General features: G+C 38.1%; 1 protein-coding gene across 1 annotated transcript; it reads right to left on the minus strand.

Moving 5' to 3' along the window:
* Nucleotides 1–1,150: 1,150 nt before the first annotated feature.
* On the minus strand, nt 1,151–22,156 carry LOC128636115 (transcription factor 19-like). Its single transcript, XM_053689179.1, has 3 exons — nt 21,453–22,156; nt 19,692–20,265; nt 1,151–2,997 (listed from the first exon to the last, which is right to left on the minus strand). Exons 1-3 carry the CDS (start codon nt 21,742–21,744, stop codon nt 2,775–2,777), a joined length of 1,089 nt encoding a protein of 362 aa, XP_053545154.1. The 5' UTR covers nt 21,745–22,156; the 3' UTR covers nt 1,151–2,774.
* Between the last annotated feature and the right edge of the window lie 130 nt (nt 22,157–22,286).

The raw sequence follows: 22,286 nt of genomic DNA on the forward strand, positions 1-22,286 counted from the left end.
AGATTGCCCCTAGGACTTAATTTTTTGCAATAAAATGAGGAATTATGTTTACTTCTTTTCTTTGACCTAACCTGATGAGATTATTGAACAAATTTTATTGACCATAGGTATCCATTATGTTTAGTTGGACTATCCAAGTGCTTTTGGATTTAAGTGATAGATTTATTCTCTATCTTTTACTCCAAATACAGTGGAACCGGTCAGTATTAACTACATACAATGGTCCATATATCCTTAGCCGAGTCGTCTCTTCCTACACTTTCAATCATGTGTATGTATATATATATATATATATATATATATATATATATATATATATATATATATATATATATATATATATATATATATATATATATATATATATATATATATATATATATATATGCTTTTAACTTTGTATTTTTACACATTGAATATTACTGTTCCTATCTGCATTAGGGATAAGGTATTGTTGCCACAATTTATTAGCTTTAGATGTCCTTAACATCTGTTTTTTCCGTCAGTATTGTATGTGATCATTTGCCGGTATTTGGGTGTCTTTTCACATTTTACCCGAAGATATATCTTAATATACATTATTTTGTCTATAGTAATAGTGAATAACTGACTGATACTTTGTGTTTCTGTTAATCAATTACAGAATTGCTTGTACTGTTATGCGTTACTGCTATCTCAAGGTGTGTTTATGCAAATTTTGCTCACTTTGTTATTATCCAATCACTGTGCTTTTTAAGGTTTAAAAGGGTGCAGTGTATCAGGTTGTATAGGCTATGACTACGGCTCACGCCAAAACGCGTAAGCCAATCTGATACACAACACCTTGAACATGAACTGTGGCTCTGAGGTTTTTTTATACCTGTGTCCTGAATAAAAGCTACGTTTTTCTTTTACCATCATCCGGATTGATCGCCTCTTCTAGTTGCACCAGCCCATGACATTAGCCATATTCCCAATTTATGCACTTGCCTAGTAGTCATAAAATGATCAACTCACTGAAGAACGTACATGTTTATAGTCATTTTCTCCTAAAAAGGAATCATCATTTCTAAACATGCAACTAAACGCACAAAACCGTGATCTATATTTGTGGAATAGGGCACTACATGCTCCCATAACAAGTATAGACACAAACAAGGCACATTAACCATTATTGTAAATAGTGCTTTAATTTATTGCAACTGGAATATACAAAAGGGAACCCGTTAAAACTCCTTTTACCAGCAAGAATTTTAATGAACAATATTTGCCCTCCAATCAAACACGGTTTGCTTAAAAAGTGTTCTAAAGATAAAACAAATGCCCAACGTCTGCCACTGTGAAGGCACCTTTGACCCACAAATATATATATATAAATTATAATCAACAAGATATTAAAATATAAAGTGTTACAATTTTGTACTGGAATCAAAATTAAAATGTTTTATGAATACTGGATGTTTGTTAAGGTTGGCATTCAAGACTCAAGTAGATTAACCCGTTTTAAAATAAAGGGACACTCAGGTTAAATTAAATTTTCATGATTCAGATACAGCATGTAATTTTAAGCAACTTTGCAATTTACTTCCATTAAAAAAAATGTGCAGTCTTTTATATTTACACTTTTTGAGTCACCAGATCCTACTGAGCATGTGCAAGAATTCACAGACTATACGTATATGCATTTGTGATTGGCAAATCTAATGTGTTGACTGGTCCTTAAATGGAGTGGCACAAAGGCAGCATAGCATTGTTTGTGTAATTTTCCCAAGGACCATGGTTTTCCATTTGTAGGGTTATTTTGAGGCTAAAATATGTTGAACAACAGTGCAGCAAACCGTCTTATATGGAAGTTAAGTCTGAGTGCTTTTTGTCCTCTGCTGTTGAGTATGGCAGCATGATTAAGGTGTATTTTGTTAAGAGAAATTAAAAGTACACTGTACTCAAATTTTTGCTATTCGTGTAAAAAAGCATTTAAATATGGCGATTTTTTCACAATGCGTGGGTTGTTATCTGTGTATCACTCTTTCAGATTTCTTATTACTATAAATATGTGACATGCCATTGCTATATTTCTCATAAATTCAAACAAAGTTTATTAAAAATTTGTATTCTTTGAACTATGATAGAACAAATTCGGATTTCATGTCCCTTTAAAATGAAGCTAACAGCTGTAAACATTCTGCTAATGCCCATAGACAAAGTGGTACTTGGATGCCCATGAACCTATGAATCTAGTAAAAAGTACTCAACTAATTTAGCTGTATTATTCTCAAAGACACAGCAAACCTTGTAATTTCAAGATAATTCTCTTGTCTTTGTATAAAACCAGTCAGGTGAGTGTAAACATTTTATTTGCTACACTCAACAATACTTGCACTGTTTCGCAGTTTATCTGTTCGTTGAAGCCAGGCAGGGGCAGATATGTGAGCAGGTTTAGGTTTGAGAATTTTGCAGTGTGCAATTCCAGTTCTCAGAAGTGGAAATCCATTGTATTCAAATGTACATTTTTTTTAAAAAAAGGGGACAAAATAAATAAGTATATTGCAAGGTTGTTTTGCTACATATAAAAACATATTTTGTACAATCTCAGTTTACTGTCCCTCAACATTATATCGGGTGGGGATATATAAAAATTGCCAAGTTTAAAATGCTGTTTTGCATGAATAGAAAAAAAAATAAAAAAAAAAATTGAGAAGCGTACGTTTAAAAGGCCAGTGAAAGTCGAAATGAAGAACAGACAAAGAATAAGGAAAACTGAAGATACAGTAAAGAGAGACTGGTTTTCCCAAAAGTCACGTGCAACCGCAGTGGAAGTCTGTGTTCTGTAGGGAAGTCAAGCTCCGACCGATGCACACAACGTGGTACCAAGAGTCACAATGGTCGCACTGTACCCAACTGACCGTGTCCTCTTGAGGAAGGCAGCAGGAACGGGATGCACAGGGCTCTGCGCTGGAGACAGTCTGGGATACCACCAGAGGTACTACTGGGTGCTTCCTGGGGCGACCACGTGGCTTTCTGAGAAAATACAGAGGGAAGGGTGAGAAAAAACAGAGATTAACATAAGGATTAGATTAATTATGAATAGTATGCTGCAGAATACAAAGACAAGATAAAAACTAATAAATTACCTGACAGTTATCAGTGTTCTTCATAGAAAAATATAAAGTAGCCAGGTGGGGGCAGTGTAACTTTTAAACAACATTTTTTGTTATCCAAAGCAGAAAATAAATTGCATAATTTAACAAACACTGAAAAATGTATTTGCTAAATTTTAGCTTTATATTGGTTATATTTTTAGTCAGGTGATCAGTGAAATCAGCTGGGTGTTGCAGACGTTAAAAAGATCCTGGAGAGAATAGTTCATCATCCGAAACACCAACAATTGGTAGGTATAAAAAGCATACCACTTTATCCTTTTAATTTGTACACATTATCAATTGACTACTCTGTATACTGAATTATGTAGGGCAGCTTGTTCAGTGGTCAAGCACAAGATAGGAGTTTGGTCTTAAAGGGGCACTGTACCCAAAATGTTTCTTTTATAATTCAGAAAGAGCATGCAATTTTAAGCAACTTTCTGATTTACTCCTATTATCAATTTTTCTTCATTCTCTTGCTATCATTATTTGAAAAAGAAGGCATCTAAGCTTTTTTTTTGTTTCAGTACTCTGGACAGCACTTTTTTATTGGTGGATGAATTTATCCACCAATCAGCAAGGACAACCCAGGTTGTTCACCAAAAATGGGCCGGCATCTAATCTTACATTCTTGCATTTCAAATAAAGATACCAAGAGAAAGAAGAAAATTTGATAATAGGAGTAAATTAGAAAGTTGCTTAAAATTTCATGCTCAATCTGAATCACGAAAAAAAAAATTTTGGGTACAGTGTCCCTTTAATTATTTTTGGTACACTCTGCGAACATATTTGGATATCGTCACTATTTGTTAGGCAGTATTATTTCAAGGGGTTTGTTAAATTATTCATGAATTGCCTTAGGTAACATTCACTTGAATTATACCATTATGTCATTTTTTCCCTGTTCTTTGCAAAATTGAATACAGAGTTTTCAATACTACACACACCACCAAGCCTGATTTATTTAGTTAAAAAAGCTGAAAGAAAAGAAGGGGGGGGGAGATTATTCTGCACTACAATTACAGAACGGTTTACTTTAACAAAAGTCCAGTGAAAGTCAAAATGAAGAACAAAGAATAGAATGAGGTTTTTTTTTTTTCTTTGTTAAATTGATTTGAAAATGATTTAAAAACAGACAACCTCAAACTGTCATTCCCATGTTTCACTAGTGATTAAAAAACAAAAAAAAAACGTAGGAAGTAAACCACTGCAACATACTACACAGTGAATGTTTGAACCATTACAGTTATCTGTCCACTTATTGGCATGAGGTATGAAAACATAATTTATGCTTACCTGATAAATTTATTTCTCTTGTAGTGTGTTCAGTCCACGGGTCATCCATTACTTATGGGATATATTCTCCTTCCCAACAGGAAGTTGCAAGAGGATCACCCAAGCAGAGCTGCCATATAGCTCCTCCCCTCACATGTCATATCCAGTCATTCGACCGAAACAAGACGAGAAAGGAGAAACTATAGGGTGCAGTGCTGACTGGAGTTATAATTTAAAATTTAGAACCTGCCTCAAATAGACAGGGCGGGCCGTGGACTGAACACACTACAAGAGAAATAAATTTATCAGGTAAGCATAAATTATGTTTTCTCTTGTTAAGTGTGTTCAGTCCACGGGTCATCCATTACTTATGGGATACCAATACCAAAGCTAAAGTACACGGATGATGGGAGGGACAAGGCAGGAACATTAAACAGAAGGAACCACTGCCTGTAGAACCTTTCTCCCAAAAACAGCCTCCGAAGAAGCAAAAGTGTCAAATTTGTAAAATTTGGAAAAAGTATGAAGTGAAGACCAAGTTGCAGCCTTGCAAATCTGTTCAACAGAGGCCTCATTCTTAAAGGCCCAGGTGGAAGCCACAGCTCTAGTGGAATGAGCTGTAATTCTTTCAGGAGGCTGCTGTCCAGCAGTCTCATAGGCTAAGCGTATTATGCTACGAAGCCAAAAAGAGAGAGAGGTAGCCGAAGCCTTTTGACCTCTCCTCTGTCCAGAGTAAACGACAAACAGAAGAAGTTTGTCGAAAATCTTTAGTTGCCTGTAAGTAGAACTTCAGGGCACGGGCCACGTCTAGGTTATGCAAAAGACGTTCCTTCTTTTAAGAAGGATTAGGACATAAGGATGGAACAACAATCTCTTGATTGATATTCTTGTTAGAAACAACCTTAGGTAAAAACCCAGGTTTAGTACGCAGGACTACCTTGTCTGAATGAAAGATCAGATAAGGAGAATCACAATGTAAGGCAGATAACTCAGAGACTCTTCGAGCCGAGGAAATAGCCATCAAAAACAGAACTTTCCAAGATAAAAGCTTAATATCAATGGAATGAAGGGGTTCAAACGGAACACCCTGAAGAACTTTAAGAACCAAGTTTAAGCTCCACGGAGGAGCAACAGCTTTAAACACAGGCTTAATCCTAGCCAAAGCCTGACAAAAAGCCTGGACGTCTGGATTCTCTGCCAGACGCTTGTGTAAAAGAATAGACAGAGCAGAAATCTGTCCCTTTAGTGAACTAGCGGATAAGCCCTTTTCTAAACCCTCTTGTAGAAAAGACAATATCCTAGGAATCCTAACTTTACTCCATGAGTAACTCTTGGATTCACACCAATATAAATATTTACGCCATATCTTGTGGTAAATTTTTCTGGTAACAGGTTTCCGAGCCTGTATTAATGTATCAATAACCGAATCCGAAAACCCACGCTTTGATAGAATCAAGCGTTCAATTTCCAAGCAGTCAGCCTCAGAGAAATTAGGTTTGGATGGTTGAAAGGACCCTGAATTAGAAGGTCCTGCCTCAGGGGTAGAGACCATGGTGGACAGGACGACATGTCCACTAGGTCTGCATACCAGGTCCTGCGTGGCCACGCAGGCGCTATCAGAATCACAGATGCTCTCTCCTGTTTGATCCTGGCAATCAGTCGAGGTAGCAACGGAAAAGGTGGAAACACATAAGCTATGTTGAAAACCCAAGGGGCTGCTAGCGCATCTACCAGCACCGCTCCCGGGTCCCTGGACCTGGATCCGTAACAAGGAAGCTTGGCGTTCTGGCGAGATGTCATGAGATCCAGATCCGGTTTGCCCCAACGAAGAATCAGTTGAGCAAATACCTCCGCCGGGTGAAGTTCCCACTCCCCCGGATGAAAAGTCTGGCGACTTAGAAAATCCGCCTCCCAGTTCTCCATGCCTGGGATGTAGATCGCTGACAGGTGGCAAGAGTGAGACTCTGCCCAGCGAATTATCTTCGAGACTTCCAACATCGCTAGGGAACTCCTGGTTCCCCCTTGATGATTGATGTAAGCCACAGTCGTGATGTTGTCCGACTGAAATCTGATGAACCTCAGTGTTGCTAACTGAGGCCAAGCTAGAAGAGCATTGAATATTGCTCTTAATTCTAGAATGTTTATTGGGAGGAGTTTCTCCTCCTGAGTCCACGATCCCTGAGCCTTCAGGGAGTTCCAGACTGCTCCCCAGCCTAGTAGGCTGGCATCTGTTACAATCGTCCAATTTGGTCTGCGAAAAGTCATTCCTTTGGACAGATGAACCCGTGACAACCACCAGAGAAGAGAATCTCTGGTCTCCTGGTCCAGATTTAGCAAAGGGGACAGATCCGAGTAATCCCTGTTCCATTGACTTAGCATGCATAGTTGCAGCGGTCTGAGATGTAGGCGCGCAAATGGCACTATGTCCATTGCTGCGACCATTAAGCCGATTACTTCCATGCACTGAGCTACTGATGGGCTTGGAATGGAGTGAAGAACACGGCAAGCATTGAGAATCTTTGATAACCTGGACTCCGTCAGGTAAATCTTCATCTCTACAGAATCTATAAGAGTCCCTAGAAAAGGGACCCTTGTGAGTGGTAACAAAGAACTCTTTTCCACGTTCACTTTCCACCCATGCGACCTCAGAAATGCTAGAACTATCTCTGTAGGAGACTTTGCAGTTTGAAAACTTGACACTTGTATCAGAATGTCGTCTAGGTACGGAGCCACCGCTATGCCTCGTGGTCTTAGTACCGCCAGAAGAGAGCCCAGAACCTTTGTAAAAATTCTCAGGGCCGTAGCTAATCCGAAGGGAAGCGCTACAAACTGGTAATGCCTGTCTAGAAAGGCAAACCTTAGGTACCGATAATGATCTTTGTGAATCGGTATGTGAAGGTAGGCATCCTTTAAATCCACTGTGGTCATATATTGACCCTCTTGGATCATGGGTAGGATGGTCCGAATGGTTTCCATCTTGAACGATGGAACCCTTAGGAATTTGTTTAAGATTTTTAAATCTAAGATTGGTCTGAAGGTTCCCTCTTTCTTGGGAAAGACAGATTTGAATAAAACCCTTGCCCCTGTTCCGTCCGCGGAACTGGGTGGATCACTCCCATTACTAAGAGGTCTTGTACACATTGTAGAAATGCCTCTTTCTTTACTAGGTTTGTTGATAACCTTGACAGATGAAACCTCCCTTGTGGAGGAGAAGTTTTGAAATCCAGAAGGTATCCCTGAGATATAATCTCCAACGTCCAGGGATCCTGTACATCTCTTGCCCAAGCCTGGGCGAAGAGAGAGAGTCTGCCCCCCACTAGATCCGTCTCCGGAAAGGGGGCCCTGTCTTCATGCTGTCTTAGGGGCGGAAGTAGGCTTTCTGGCCTGCTTGCCCTTGTTCCATGACTGGTTGCCTTTCCAACCCTGTCTGTAACGAGCAGTAGTTCCTTCCTGTTTTGGAGCGGAGGAAGTTGATGCTGCTCCTGCCTTGAAATTACGAAAGGCACAAAAATTAGACTGTTTGGCCCTGTCCTGAGGAAGGCTGTGGCCCTTACCTCCAGTAATGTCAGCAATAATTTCCTTCAAGCCGGGCCCGAATAAGGTCTTCCCTTTGAAAGGAATGTTTAGTAATTTAGACTTAGAAGTTACATCTGCTGACCAGGATTTAAGCCATAGCGCTCTGCGCGCCTGTATGGCGAACCCGGAATTCTTAGCCGTAAGTTTGATTAAATGCACTACGGCATCCGAAACAAACGCATTAGCCAGCTTAAGGGTTCTAATCTTGCTCAAAGACTCATCCAATGGTGCTGTGCGAATCGCCTCTTCCAGAGACTCAAACCAGAATGCTGCTGCAGCAGTGACAAGCGCAATGCATGCAAGAGGCTGTAATATAAAACCTTGTTGAACAAACTTTCTTAAGATAACCCTCTAATTTTTTATCCATTGGATCTGAGAAAGCACAGATATCCTCCACCGGGATAGTGGTACGCTTGGCTAAAGTAGAAACTGCTCCCTCCACTTTAGGGACCGTCTGCCATAAGTCTCGTGTGGTGGCGTCTATAGGGAACATTTTCTAAATATCGGAGGAGGGGAAAAAGGCACACCGGGTCTATCCCACTCCTTACTAATAATCTCTGTAAGCCTCTTTGGTATAGGAAAAACGTCAGTACACACCGGTACCGCGTAGTATTTATCCAGCTTACATAATTTCTCTGGGATTGCCACCGTGTCACAATCATTCAGAGCCGCCAACACCTCCCCTAGCAACACGCGGAGGTTCTCAAGCTTAAATTTAAAATTTGAACTTTCTGAATCCGGTCTCCCCGAATCAGAACAGTCACCCACAGAATGAAGCTCTCCGTCCTCATGTTCTGCAAATTGTGACGCAGTATCAGACATGGCTCTCGTGTCATCGGCGCGCTCTGTCCTTAACCCAGAACTGTCGCGCTTGCCTCTTAACTCGGGCATATTGTATAATACTTCTTTCATAACATTAGCCATATCATGTAAAGTGATTTGTAAGGGCCTTGATGTACTTGGCGCCTCAATCTCACGCACCTCCCGAGCGGGAGACGAAGGTACTGACACGTGAGGAGAGTTAGACGGCATAACTGCCCCTTCGTTGTCTGGTGATAATTTTTTTATCGGTACAGATTGACTTTTCAAAGTAATATCAATACAATTGGTACACATATTTCTATTGGGCTCCACAACGGCTTTTAAACATAATGAACAAGCAGATTCCTCTGTATCAGACATGTTTAAACAGACTAGCAATGAAGCTAGCAAGCTTGGAAATTACTTTCAATAAGTTAACAAGCAATATAAAAAACGCTGCAGCGCTTTTAAAAAACAGTTGAATAACAAAGAACTAATTCAGTTATAGTCAACAATTCTTTAAATGTATTAATTAGCAGAGGATTGCACCCATTAGCAACAGGATGATTAACCCCTCCGTACCCAAAAAAAGGATATCAAATTAATATTAAACGTTTTTATCACAGTCTAACACACTGTCACAGGTCTCCTGTGACTGATTACCTCCCTCAAAAACGAATTTTGAAGACCCCTGAGCTCTCTAGAGACGTCCTGGATCAAGGAGGAAGAAGCAGGAAGACTGTGCTAGAATTTTAACTGCGCAACAAGGCGCTAAAAAAAGGCCCCTCCCGCTCATTTACAACAGTGGGAGACCTGATATAACGGTTTCAATGCAGAAATATACGTTAGCCATGTGGAAAAAAGGAAAAATTCATGCCCAAAGGGATTTGTCACCAAAGTACCTCACAAAAACGAATAACATGCCAGTAAACGTTTTTTTAAAAACAAACATCTTTTAATGTCATGCAAAGTTATCACTAAGCCTGCTACCAGTCGCTTCCACTGCAGATAAGGCTTAAGCATTATTTCAGTATTAACAGTATTTTCTCAGTCAAATTCTAGTCCCTAGAAAATAACTCTACTGTGCATACATTCATCAGCCTGATACCAGTCACTACTACTGCATTTAAGCCTGTACTTACATCATACGGGTAACAGCAGTGTTTTCTTAGTCAATTCCATTCCCAGAAAATATTGTACTGCACATACCTCATTTGCAGGGGACCCCGCATGCTATTCCCATGTTCTGAAGTTACCCCACTCCTCAGAATGTCGAGAACAGCCAGTGGATCTTAGTTACGCCTGTTAAGATCATAGAAAAAACGCAGGCAGTTTCTTCTTCCAAATACTGCCTGAGGTAGAAAAACAGCACACTCCGGTGCCATTTAAAATAAAAAACTTTTGATTGAAGAATAATTAAGTAAAAACTCCAACTCCTCCCGCGACCTTCTTTGTTGAGGGTTGCAAGAGAATGACTGGGTATGACATGTGAGGGGAGGAGCTATATGGCAGCTCTGCTTGGGTGATCCTCTTGCAACTTCCTGTTGGGAAGGAGAATATATCCAATAAGTAATGGATGACCCGTGGACTGAACACACTTAACAAGAGAAACAAAGGTTTTTTTTAAGCGGTGTGCCCCTACAAGCCAATGAAACATCAAAAAAAAAAAAATGTTAACCAGCAAATCTGAAAGTGGTAGCCCTAATTGTCCAACATCATATTTATAAGGTTAAAACATAGTAATAAAAATGGTGCATTGCTCACAAAAATGTCATATTCAGGAGTCACAGCTTTGCAGGCAAGGAAAGGTTAGGGGGCAGAGTAGAGAAAAAAAAAACCTCGAGAACCAGCCCTATATTTGACTGTTCCCTTCAACAATGCTTCGCTCTGGTTGCGCGGTGTTAATGAAAACAGAGTACAACCAGAGCACAGCGCTGTTTGAAGAGAACAGTCTGATGTGGAGCAGCGCTGCAAAGCAAAACAGCTAACAGTTCCTGCATGTATCCAGTTCTCTCTGCAGACCTGCTGCATTTTCTGCAATGACATCTCAGATCACAGCATGTTCTGCCTTTGGGCAAATAGGCAGATGTTGCCACATCCCAAACTTCCACTAGCATGATAAAATATTACTTCAACTTGTAATATGTTCTTAAATAGACAGTCTAGTCCAAATTAAACTCTCAATTTAGATAGGCCATGTAATTTTAAAACCGCTTTCCAATTTACTTTTATCATCACATATGATTTGTTCTTTGTTAAAAGCTAAACCTAGGTAGGCTAATATGCTAATTTCTAAGCCCTTGCAGGCCGCCTCTTATCTGAAGGCATTTGACAGATTTTCAGAGCTAGATGGCATTAGTTCATGTGTGTCCTATAGATACTATTGTGCTCACTTATGTGGAGTTATTTATGAGTCAGTACTGATTGGCTAAAATACGACTGACAAAAGAACTGAGACAAGGGGGCAGTCTGCAGAGGCTTAGATGCAAGGTAATAAGAGGTAAAAAGTGTATTAATATAACTGTTGGTTATGCAAAACAGGGGGGATGGGTAATAAAGGGATTATGTGTTTTTAAACAATAAACATTCTGGAGTAGACCGCCCCTTTTCATGATTCTAATAAGAGCATAACATTTTAAACAAGTTTCCAATTTACGACTTCTATTAGCAAACTTGCTTCATTCTCTTGGTATCCTTTGTTGAAGCAGCTGTGCACATCTGTACAACCAACAAGGGGCATATAAGTACAGCAGCCTATCAGCATTGCTGCTCCTAAGCCTACCTAGGTATGCTTTAAAATGATACCAAAAAGAATGAAGCAACTTAGATAATAGAAGTAAATTACTCTGAATCGTGGAAGAAAAATGCTCGATTTCGTGTCCATCTAAAGATAAACTGTTTTTACCTACCACTTTAAGGGACAGTTAACTCAAAAAAATGTCTCCCCTTTAATTTGTTCCCAATTATCCACTTTATCTGCTGGGGTATATTAAATTGTTTGTCCATTACCCTTATATTGGCATTTGAAATAGTTAATTTAGCCTGTGGTATCCCAACCCATCCTGAAAGTTTTTGGCCTCAAGGCCAAGCTGTGTTAATACAGCCAGTAGAAGAAATTACACTCCCAGTGGGTTATAGAAGAGAAGGTAATAAAATGTTAATTTTACATTCTTCTCTAAAAGTATTGGTGATTGGTTTATAGACAGATATAAGATAAAAAGACACATGTATATGTACACAATGTGATACAGTAATGAGATCTGATTATACCTACAGATATAAGATAAAGACACATGTATATGTACACAATGTGATAAAGTAATGAGATCTGATTATACCTACAGATATAAGATAAAGACACATGTATATGTACACAGTGTGATACAGTAATGAGATCTGATTATACCTACAGATATAAGATAAAGACACAAGTATATGTACACACTGTGATATAGTAATGAGATCTGATTATACCTACAGATATAAGATAAAGACACATGTATATGTACACAATGTGATAAAGTAATGAGATCTGATTATACCTACAGATATAAGATACAGACACATGTATATGTACACAGTGTGATACAGTAATGAGATCTGATTATACCTACAGATATAAGATACAGACACATGTATATGTACACAATGTGATAAAGTAATGAGATCTGATTATACCTACAGATATAAGATACAGACACATGTATATGTACACAGTGTGATACAGTAATGAGATCTGATTATACCTACAGATATAAGATAAAGACACATGTATCTGTACACAATGTGATAAAGTAATGAGATCTGATTATACCTACAGATATAAGATACAGACACATGTATATGTACACAGTGTGATAAAGTAATGAGATCTGATTATACCTACAGATATAAGATAAAGACACATGTATATGTACACAATGTGATACAGTAATGAGATCTGATTATACCTACAGATATAAGATACGGTCACATGTATATGTATACAGTGTGATAAAGTAATGAGATCTGATTATACCTACAGATATAAGATAGACACATGTATATGTACACAGTGTGATACAGTAATGAGATCTGATTATACCTACAGATATAAGATACGGTCACATGTATATGTATACAGTGTGATAAAGTAATGAGATCTGATTATACCTACAGATATAAGATAGACACATGTATATGTACACAATGTGATACAGTAATGAGATCTGATTATACCTACAGATATAAGATACAGACACATGTATCTGTACACAATGTGATAAAGTAATGAGATCTGATTATACCTACAGATATAAGATACAGACACATGTATATGTACACAGTGTGATACAGTAATGAGATCTGATTATACCTACAGATATAAGATAAAGACACATGTATCTGTACACAATGTGATAAAGTAATGAGATCTGATTATACCTACAGATATAAGATAAAGACACATGTATATGTACACAGTGTGATAAAGTAATGAGATCTGATTATACCTACAGATATAAGATAGACACATGTATATGTACACAGTGTGATAAAGTAATGAGATCTGATTATACCTACAGATATAAGATACGGTCACATGTATATGTATACAGTGTGATAAAGTAATGAGATCTGATTATACCTACAGATATAAGATAGACACATGTATATGTACACAGTGTGATACAGTAATGAGATCTGATTATACCTACAGATATAAGATAAAGACACATGTATATGTACACAGTGTGATACAGTAATTAGATCTGATTATACCTACAGATATAAGATAGACACATGTATATGTACACAGTGTGATAAACTAATGAGATCTGTTTATACCTACATATATAAGATAAAGACACATGTATATGTACATAGTGTGATAAAGTAATGAGATCTGATTATACCTACAGATATAAGATAAAGACACATGTATATGTACACAGTGTGATATAGTAATGAGATCTGATTATACCTACAGATATAAGATAAAGACACATGTATATGTACATAAATGTGATAAAGTAATGAGATCTGATTATACCTACAGATATAAGATAAAGACACATGTATATGTACACAATGTGATACAGTAATGATATCTGATTATACCTACAGATATAAGATAGACACATGTATATGTACACAATGTGATACAGTAATGAGATCTGATTATACCTACAGATATAAGATAAAGACACATGTATATGTACACAATGTGATAAAGTAATGAGATCTGATTATACCTACAGATATAAGATACAGACACACGTATATGTACACAGTGTGATAATGTAATAAGATCTGATTATACCTACGGATATAAGATAAAGACACATGTATATGTACACAATGTGATAAAGTAATGAGATCTGATTATACCTACAGATATAAGATAAAGACACATGTATATGTACACAGTGTGATACAGTAATGAGATCTGATTATACCTACAGATATAAGATAAAGACACAAGTATATGTACACACTGTGATATAGTAATGAGATCTGATTATACCTACAGATATAAGATAAAGACACATGTATATGTACACAATGTGATAAAGTAATGAGATCTGATTATACCTACAGATATAAGATACAGACACATGTATATGTACACAGTGTGATACAGTAATGAGATCTGATTATACCTACAGATATAAGATAAAGACACATGTATATGTACACAATGTGATACAGTAATGAGATCTGATTATACCTACAGATATAAGATACAGACACATGTATATGTACACAATGTGATAAAGTAATGAGATCTGATTATACCTACAGATATAAGATACAGACACATGTATATGTACACAGTGTGATACAGTAATGAGATCTGATTATACCTACAGATATAAGATAAAGACACATGTATCTGTACACAATGTGATAAAGTAATGAGATCTGATTATACCTACAGATATAAGATACAGACACATGTATATGTACACAGTGTGATAAAGTAATGAGATCTGATTATACCTACAGATATAAGATAAAGACACATGTATATGTACACAATGTGATACAGTAATGAGATCTGATTATACCTACAGATATAAGATACGGTCACATGTATATGTATACAGTGTGATAAAGTAATGAGATCTGATTATACCTACAGATATAAGATAGACACATGTATATGTACACAGTGTGATACAGTAATGAGATCTGATTATACCTACAGATATAAGATACGGTCACATGTATATGTATACAGTGTGATAAAGTAATGAGATCTGATTATACCTACAGATATAAGATAGACACATGTATATGTACACAATGTGATACAGTAATGAGATCTGATTATACCTACAGATATAAGATACAGACACATGTATATGTACACAATGTGATAAAGTAATGAGATCTGATTATACCTACAGATATAAGATACAGACACATGTATATGTACACAGTGTGATACAGTAATGAGATCTGATTATACCTACAGATATAAGATAAAGACACATGTATCTGTACACAATGTGATAAAGTAATGAGATCTGATTATACCTACAGATATAAGATAAAGACACATGTATATGTACACAGTGTGATAAAGTAATGAGATCTGATTATACCTACAGATATAAGATAGACACATGTATATGTACACAGTGTGATAAAGTAATGAGATCTGATTATACCTACAGATATAAGATACGGTCACATGTATATGTATACAGTGTGATAAAGTAATGAGATCTGATTATACCTACAGATATAAGATAGACACATGTATATGTACACAGTGTGATACAGTAATGAGATCTGATTATACCTACAGATATAAGATAAAGACACATGTATATGTACACAGTGTGATACAGTAATTAGATCTGATTATACCTACAGATATAAGATAGACACATGTATATGTACACAGTGTGATAAACTAATGAGATCTGTTTATACCTACATATATAAGATAAAGACACATGTATATGTACATAGTGTGATAAAGTAATGAGATCTGATTATACCTACAGATATAAGATAAAGACACATGTATATGTACACAGTGTGATATAGTAATGAGATCTGATTATACCTACAGATATAAGATAAAGACACATGTATATGTACATAAATGTGATAAAGTAATGAGATCTGATTATACCTACAGATATAAGATAAAGACACATGTATATGTACACAATGTGATACAGTAATGATATCTGATTATACCTACAGATATAAGATATAGACACATGTATATGTACACAATGTGATACAGTAATGAGATCTGATTATACCTACAGATATAAGATAAAGACACATGTATATGTACACAATGTGATAAAGTAATGAGATCTGATTATACCTACAGATATAAGATACAGACACACGTATATGTACACAGTGTGATAATGTAATAAGATCTGATTATACCTACGGATATAAGATAAAGACACATGTATATGTACACAATGTGATAAAGTAATAAGATTTGATTATACCTACATATATAAGATAAAGACACATGTATATGTACACAATGTGATAATGTAATGAGATCTGATTATACCTACAGATATAAGATATAGACACATGTATATGTACACAGTGTGATAAAGTAATAAGATTTGATTATACCTACATATATAAGATAAAGACACATGTATATGTACACAATGTGATAATGTAATGAGATCTGATTATACCTACAGATATAAGATAAAGACATGTATATGTACACAATGTGATACAGTAATGAGATCTGATTATACCTACAGATATAAGATAAAGACACGTGTATGTACATAGTGTGATAAAGTAATGAGATCTGATTATACCTACAGATATAAGATAAAGACACATGTATATGTACACAATGTGATACAGTAATGAGATCTGATTATACCTACAGATATAAGATACAGACACATGTATATGTACACAATGTGATACAGTAATGAGAACTGATTATACCTACAGATATAAGATAAAGACACATGTATATGTACACAGTGTGATACAGTAATGAGATCTGATTATACCAACAGATATAAGATATAGACACATGTATATGTACACAGTGTGATAAAGTAATGAGATCTGATTATACCTACGGATATAAGATAAAGACACATGTATATGTACACAATGTGATAAAGTAATGAGATCTGATTATACCTACAGATATAAGATATAGACACATGTATAGGTACACAGTGTGATAAAGTAATGATATCTGAATAAAAGCTATTGCTTGAGCAAGGTTGCGCTGAAATTGATGTAGTTACAATACAAAGAATATTAAAGGGAAATCCAGCCAAAGCTTAAAGGGACACTGAACCCACATTTTTTGTGATTCAGATAGAGCATGCAATTTTAAGCAACTTTCTAATTTACTCCTATTACCAATTTTTCTTGGTTCTCTTGCTATCTTTATTTGAAAAAAACATCTAAGCTTTTTTTCTTGGTTCAGGACTCTGGACAGCACTTTTTTATTGGTGGATGAATTTATCCACCAATTAGGACAACCCAGGTTGTTCACCAAAAATGGGCCAGCATCTAAACTTACATTTTTGCATTTCAAATAAAGATACCAAGAGAATAAAGAAAATTTGATAATAGGAGTAAATTAGAAAGTTGCTTAAAATGTCATGCTCTATCTGAATCATGAAAGAAAAAAAATGTGGGTTCAGTGTTCCTTTAAATGCCCATGGGTGAATTTCAGTTTTGTATAGAAGATTTTTTGCAATATAAATATACTAAAAAAAAAAAAAAAGCTTTTAGTAAAAATGTAAAGTTGTTTTTAAAGAACGTTACTCAAGTATGCTCCATGCACCAGCATTTTAAACACAGCACTGAGTCAGAACGACTAAGGTGTCTGTAGCATCTGGTAATGACTCAATTTGCATCATTGCTGACATGATACAGGCCCCGCTGGCTCTGAGCAGCTGCAGTATTTAAAATGCTGGTGCACTGAGAATAGTTATGCTTCACATGCACGTGCAGAGAAAAACGCTAACACGAAATCAGTGATAACTTACTGCATGCATTTTTAACAACACATTTATATTGCAAATATATTTCTATAATTAGCCGAGATGTAACTCCTCTATGTGCATTTCAGCATTGACTGGAATATCGATTTAAGAGATAAGAGGGAATGATATAGACTATGAAAAGACAAGAAACCATAAAGGATAGAGTATACAACAAGTGTGCTCACTTGATCAAGGTACTAGAGGAAAACTCTCAAACCAAAGAACGGATAGCTTTAGAAAACTTAAGACTACTAAATAGAGAATTGCACAACTAGCAAGTGCATAATCAAAATACAATATAAAACTCTGAATTTCAAATAAGCAGTAGATTTTTTATCTGACAAGTTTATTATAAAAAAATTTTTTTTAACAATTTGCTGGCCCCGTGTATCACATGACAGCCATCAGCCAATCACAGATGTATACACTGGCTAGGTTTGCCATATTGCCCACTTTAGGGAGGATACTTATAAGATACATATGTCAGGGGCTATTTAAAGAAATCTTTGTTCCATTTTAAGGACCGACAGATGTATTTTTTCATGTGTGTGTCCCTTAACCCTTTGAGTGCTAAGCCGATTTAATTTTTTTATTTTGTGGAAAAAAAAAAATGGTTAACTTTTTTTTCACAGATCCCCAAGACTTACACCATTGGAAAGGTTAGGTGATTACATTTCCCTATACTTTGTATTGACAAATTGTTAATAAAGTTGCTCGGTGATGTCATCACGCAAAACGTGATGCCCCGGCGATGTCTGTCACTCTACAGGCCAGGGTGGGAGCCCCCAGATATCCCTCAAGGTGGGAGAGTGCTAGTGAGGGCTTTGAGCTGTCATTAGCACCAGAGTGGGAAACTCTGTGACGGCTCAGAGCCGTCAATAGCACTCAAAGGGTTAAAGGGACAGCCAACACCAGAATTTATGTTTTAAAAGATAGATAAATGCCTTTATTACCCATTCCCCAGTTTTGCATAACCAACACTGTTATAATAATTTACTTATTACCTCTTTGATTACCTTGTATCTAAGCCTCTGCAGACTGCCCCCTGATCACATGACATTTTAATTATCTATTGACTCATTTTAGCCAAATAGTGCAGTGTCTGCCACAATCCACAGGCATGATCACAATGTTATCTATATGATTTACATGAACTAGCTCTCCCCTGTTGTGAAAAGCAAATAAAACATGTTATAAGAGGCAGCCTTCAAAAGCATGAGTCTTCCTAAGTTTAGTTTTCAACTAAGAATACCAAAAGAACAAAGCAAAATTGGTGATAAAAGTAAATTGGAATATTGTTTAAAATGACATTCCCTATCTGAATCATGAGGTTTTTTTGAACTTGACTGTCCCTTTAAAGAAGCAATATGGCAACCCTAACAGACATCTTGCACATGCTCAATAGGAGCTGGTACTGTAAAAAGTGTGCGTATAAAAAAGTACTGCAAAATTTGATAATGGCGGAAAACTGGAAAAGCTTTTAAAAACGACACAATTACTAAAAGTAGGCTGCTCAGTTTAAAGGGACACTAAAGTGATTAATGCGCCGTATAGGTAAACTCCCTAAACTCAGCGGATCTGGCCGCCCATGCTACAGCACTCTGCTTCAATGAGGTGATATTTCCACCTCTAAACCAATAGCTGTGCATGTCATCTGAGTGTTCTGCATGCTAGCGCTGCTGTTGGTTTAGAGGTGCAAACGTCACATGGGTAGAAGAGCGCGGTGCTGTGGGAGGCCGGAGAAGCTGAGTTTAGCGAGGTGCAGCGGCACAGTCAGGGTGAGTTTAGCACCTTTATTTTAATAATTGATCACAAACTCAATATTTTTAGCGATGGCAAATTCTAGTTTGTTAAAAGCTCAGATTTACCATCACTTTAAGAACAGTGAACCAAGCGACCCGCTCTTTGTTCTCCTTACCTGCCCGACTCCCCCTGCTGCATCATTCTCTCCTCTTCCTTTCGTCTTCCTCTTTTTCTCTTTCTCTTGCCCACTGATTCATCCTTGTCAACACCCTCGTCATCATGTTCCTCCTCTTCCAACTCACACAAAACCCTGTGTTGCGCTTTCCTCCGGCTGCTTCTCCGCTCCTGACCAGTACGAGAGGGCAAAGGAAGATCAGGAGTGGAAGGTTTTAGCATCTCAACCGCACCACCAACCACCAGTCTGCTATGCATTTTTTCACGCATCATTTTGCTGATACTACCAATTGAGTTGAGGATAACTGTGGCACCAGTAGTGTAGTGAGGGGAAGCACCAAGTCCTCCTTTAAGTCTCTGACTGCCCACAACAGGTGTAAAACCCGGAAGCACTTTCCGAGCACGTGGGGAGGTGATGGCAGAAAAGTCCAAAGGTCGCACGCTGACTCGCTGAAACATAAAATATATGTCTGGTGTAGGATGAGAGGATACTTTCTCTTGAAAGCGAAGAAGGTCGCCATCTGTCAACTCAAATCTCTCACCGCGCGCGAGATGGGTATCATTCACATATATCCCTGTTGGAGTAGGAAGAAAACAAAATGTCAAATCAAGCAGGATACAAGCAAAATATGTAGTGTAACAAAACAAGACAAAAAGGGACAGTATGAGATTAACAAAATATCTAACCATTCCCCTTTCAAGTGAGACAAGGGTGGTCAGAATACTTAGTGAAAGAACATATCAATTAAAACAGTAAAGAATTGATTAAATCAGAATCAGCCTAAAAAAATTAGTATTTCATGTCCAGCCCTCAGGACAACAGTCATTTTAATTTTATCTAAACTAGAGCAATGGGTGAAGTGACAAGAGTCCAACAAGTAAGTGGCTATAAGGTGGCCCAAGAGCCTAATAAGTGGTTGTAGAAAGCAGAAGCCTCATGGGTGTCCAAGGATAGGTTTGCGGGCCAAAGGAAAGGGAGGGAAGACCCCTGAAAGGTAGGCGGGCCAAAGGAAAGGGAGGGAGCACCCCTGACAGGTAGGCGGGCCAAAGGAAAGGAGCACCCCTGACAGGTAGGCGGGCCAAAGGAAAGGGGCACCCCTGACAGGTAGGCGGGCCAAAGGAAAGGGAGGGAGGACCCCTGACAGGTAGGCGGACCAAAGGAAAGGAGCACCCCTGACAGGTAGGCGGGCCAAAGGAAAGGGAGGGAGGACCCCTGACAGGTAGGCAGGCCAAAGGAAAGGGAGGGAGGACCCCTGACAGGTAGGCGGGCCAAAGGAAAGGGAGGGAGGACCCCTGACAGGTAGGCGGGCCAAAGGAAAGGGAGGGAGGACCCCTGACAGGTAGGCGGGCCAAAGGAAAGGGAGGGAGGACCCCTGACAGGTAGGCGGGCCAAAGGAAAGGGAGGGAGGACCCCTGACAGGTAGGCAGGCCAAAGGAAAGGGAGGGAGCCTTAGGCTGACAGGTAGGAAAAAGGAAAGGGAGGTGCCCAAGGTCAAATAATGTGTGGATAAAAGACATTGTAATATGGAATAACAGAAGAATCATAAACCCAAGTAACCAAATTAGAGGTTGAAAGTGAAAAGAAAAAGAAGGAAGTGAGGCTTAAATAAAGGAGTAGTAAGTCTAAAGGGTAAATTGGCAAAAAGGAAAAGCAGGGCAGAGAGGACGGGTGGACAAAATGAGAAACAAGGGATTGATGAGTTGACTAAGAAAACAAAAAGATAAAGAACCAAGATGAGAGGTATTGTGTTCTGATAGTTACCACAGTTGGTACAGCTTTGCAATGTGACCTTCCAATCCCCATGACCTGAGGTCTCCCTCTCCGCATGGATTTCTGCATGGACACGTGGTTTTCCTGGCAAGGGGACATCACACAGTTCAGGGTGGGAGCCAAGCTTGTAGGTGCAGCGGGGCAAGTCTGGCAGAAAGGTGTACAGATCAAGGTAAGGTGCACCACCATTGCTTGAAACCGGAGAGGGTCCAGGATCAGCACCCATACGTAGGAGCTGGAAACAGGGCTGGACCTGGGACAGAGAAACCTCTGAACCCACCATGGCAGTCTAGTGCCTCAAGAGGATGGGATGTTACTATAACCTGGGCTTGTCCCCTACCCTGCACACCTTTATAACCTCTGACCTCCTAGATTACTTACATATACACAATGGAAATAAAGGTTTTAACCCAGATCAGTAAAGCTGACCACTAAACCTAATTAAACATAACTTCCACCTTTGACCCCTGTTTGCATAAGACCTTTAACCTTTTGGGGACTACAGATATAGTTGATCTGCACTTCCTCTAAATGCTGACGTCACTTTAAACACCTAAAGGTCACACCAAAAACTTATTTTCCCCAAATCACCCCACAAGATGCTGGGCTCACGCCCTTTTGGGGCTGATGACGTCAACTAGCTCACGGGCCCCCCAGAAGCAGCCACCGCTTGGGTTGCTGTCTCCCAACCGGCAGCTTCCTCACGCGCGGGAAAAGGAAGAAGCGCGCCTTTGAAATTTGGCGCGCCACTGAAAGGAAAAGCACGCCTTACCGTATGACCACGCCTATATCTATACAGTTGTCCAATCAACTTAGCATTGATTA

This window comes from Bombina bombina, chromosome 7 (genome assembly GCF_027579735.1).
Source record: "Bombina bombina isolate aBomBom1 chromosome 7, aBomBom1.pri, whole genome shotgun sequence".
NCBI classification, from domain to species: Eukaryota; Metazoa; Chordata; class Amphibia; order Anura; family Bombinatoridae; genus Bombina; species Bombina bombina.

Bases quoted from the DNA above. Each gene is read 5' to 3' on its own strand.
- LOC128636115 (XM_053689179.1), bottom strand. From the start codon at position 21,744: ATGGTGGGTTCAGAGGTTTCTCTGTCCCAGGTCCAGCCCTGTTTCCAG. The intron at 20,266-21,452 runs GTAACTATCAGA...CTACTCCAACAG, and splicing joins GCAAAGCTGTACCAACTGTG to GGATATATGTGAATGATACC. The intron at 2,998-19,691 runs GTAAGGAGAACA...GTATTTTCTCAG, and splicing joins CAGCAGGGGGAGTCGGGCAG to AAAGCCACGTGGTCGCCCCA.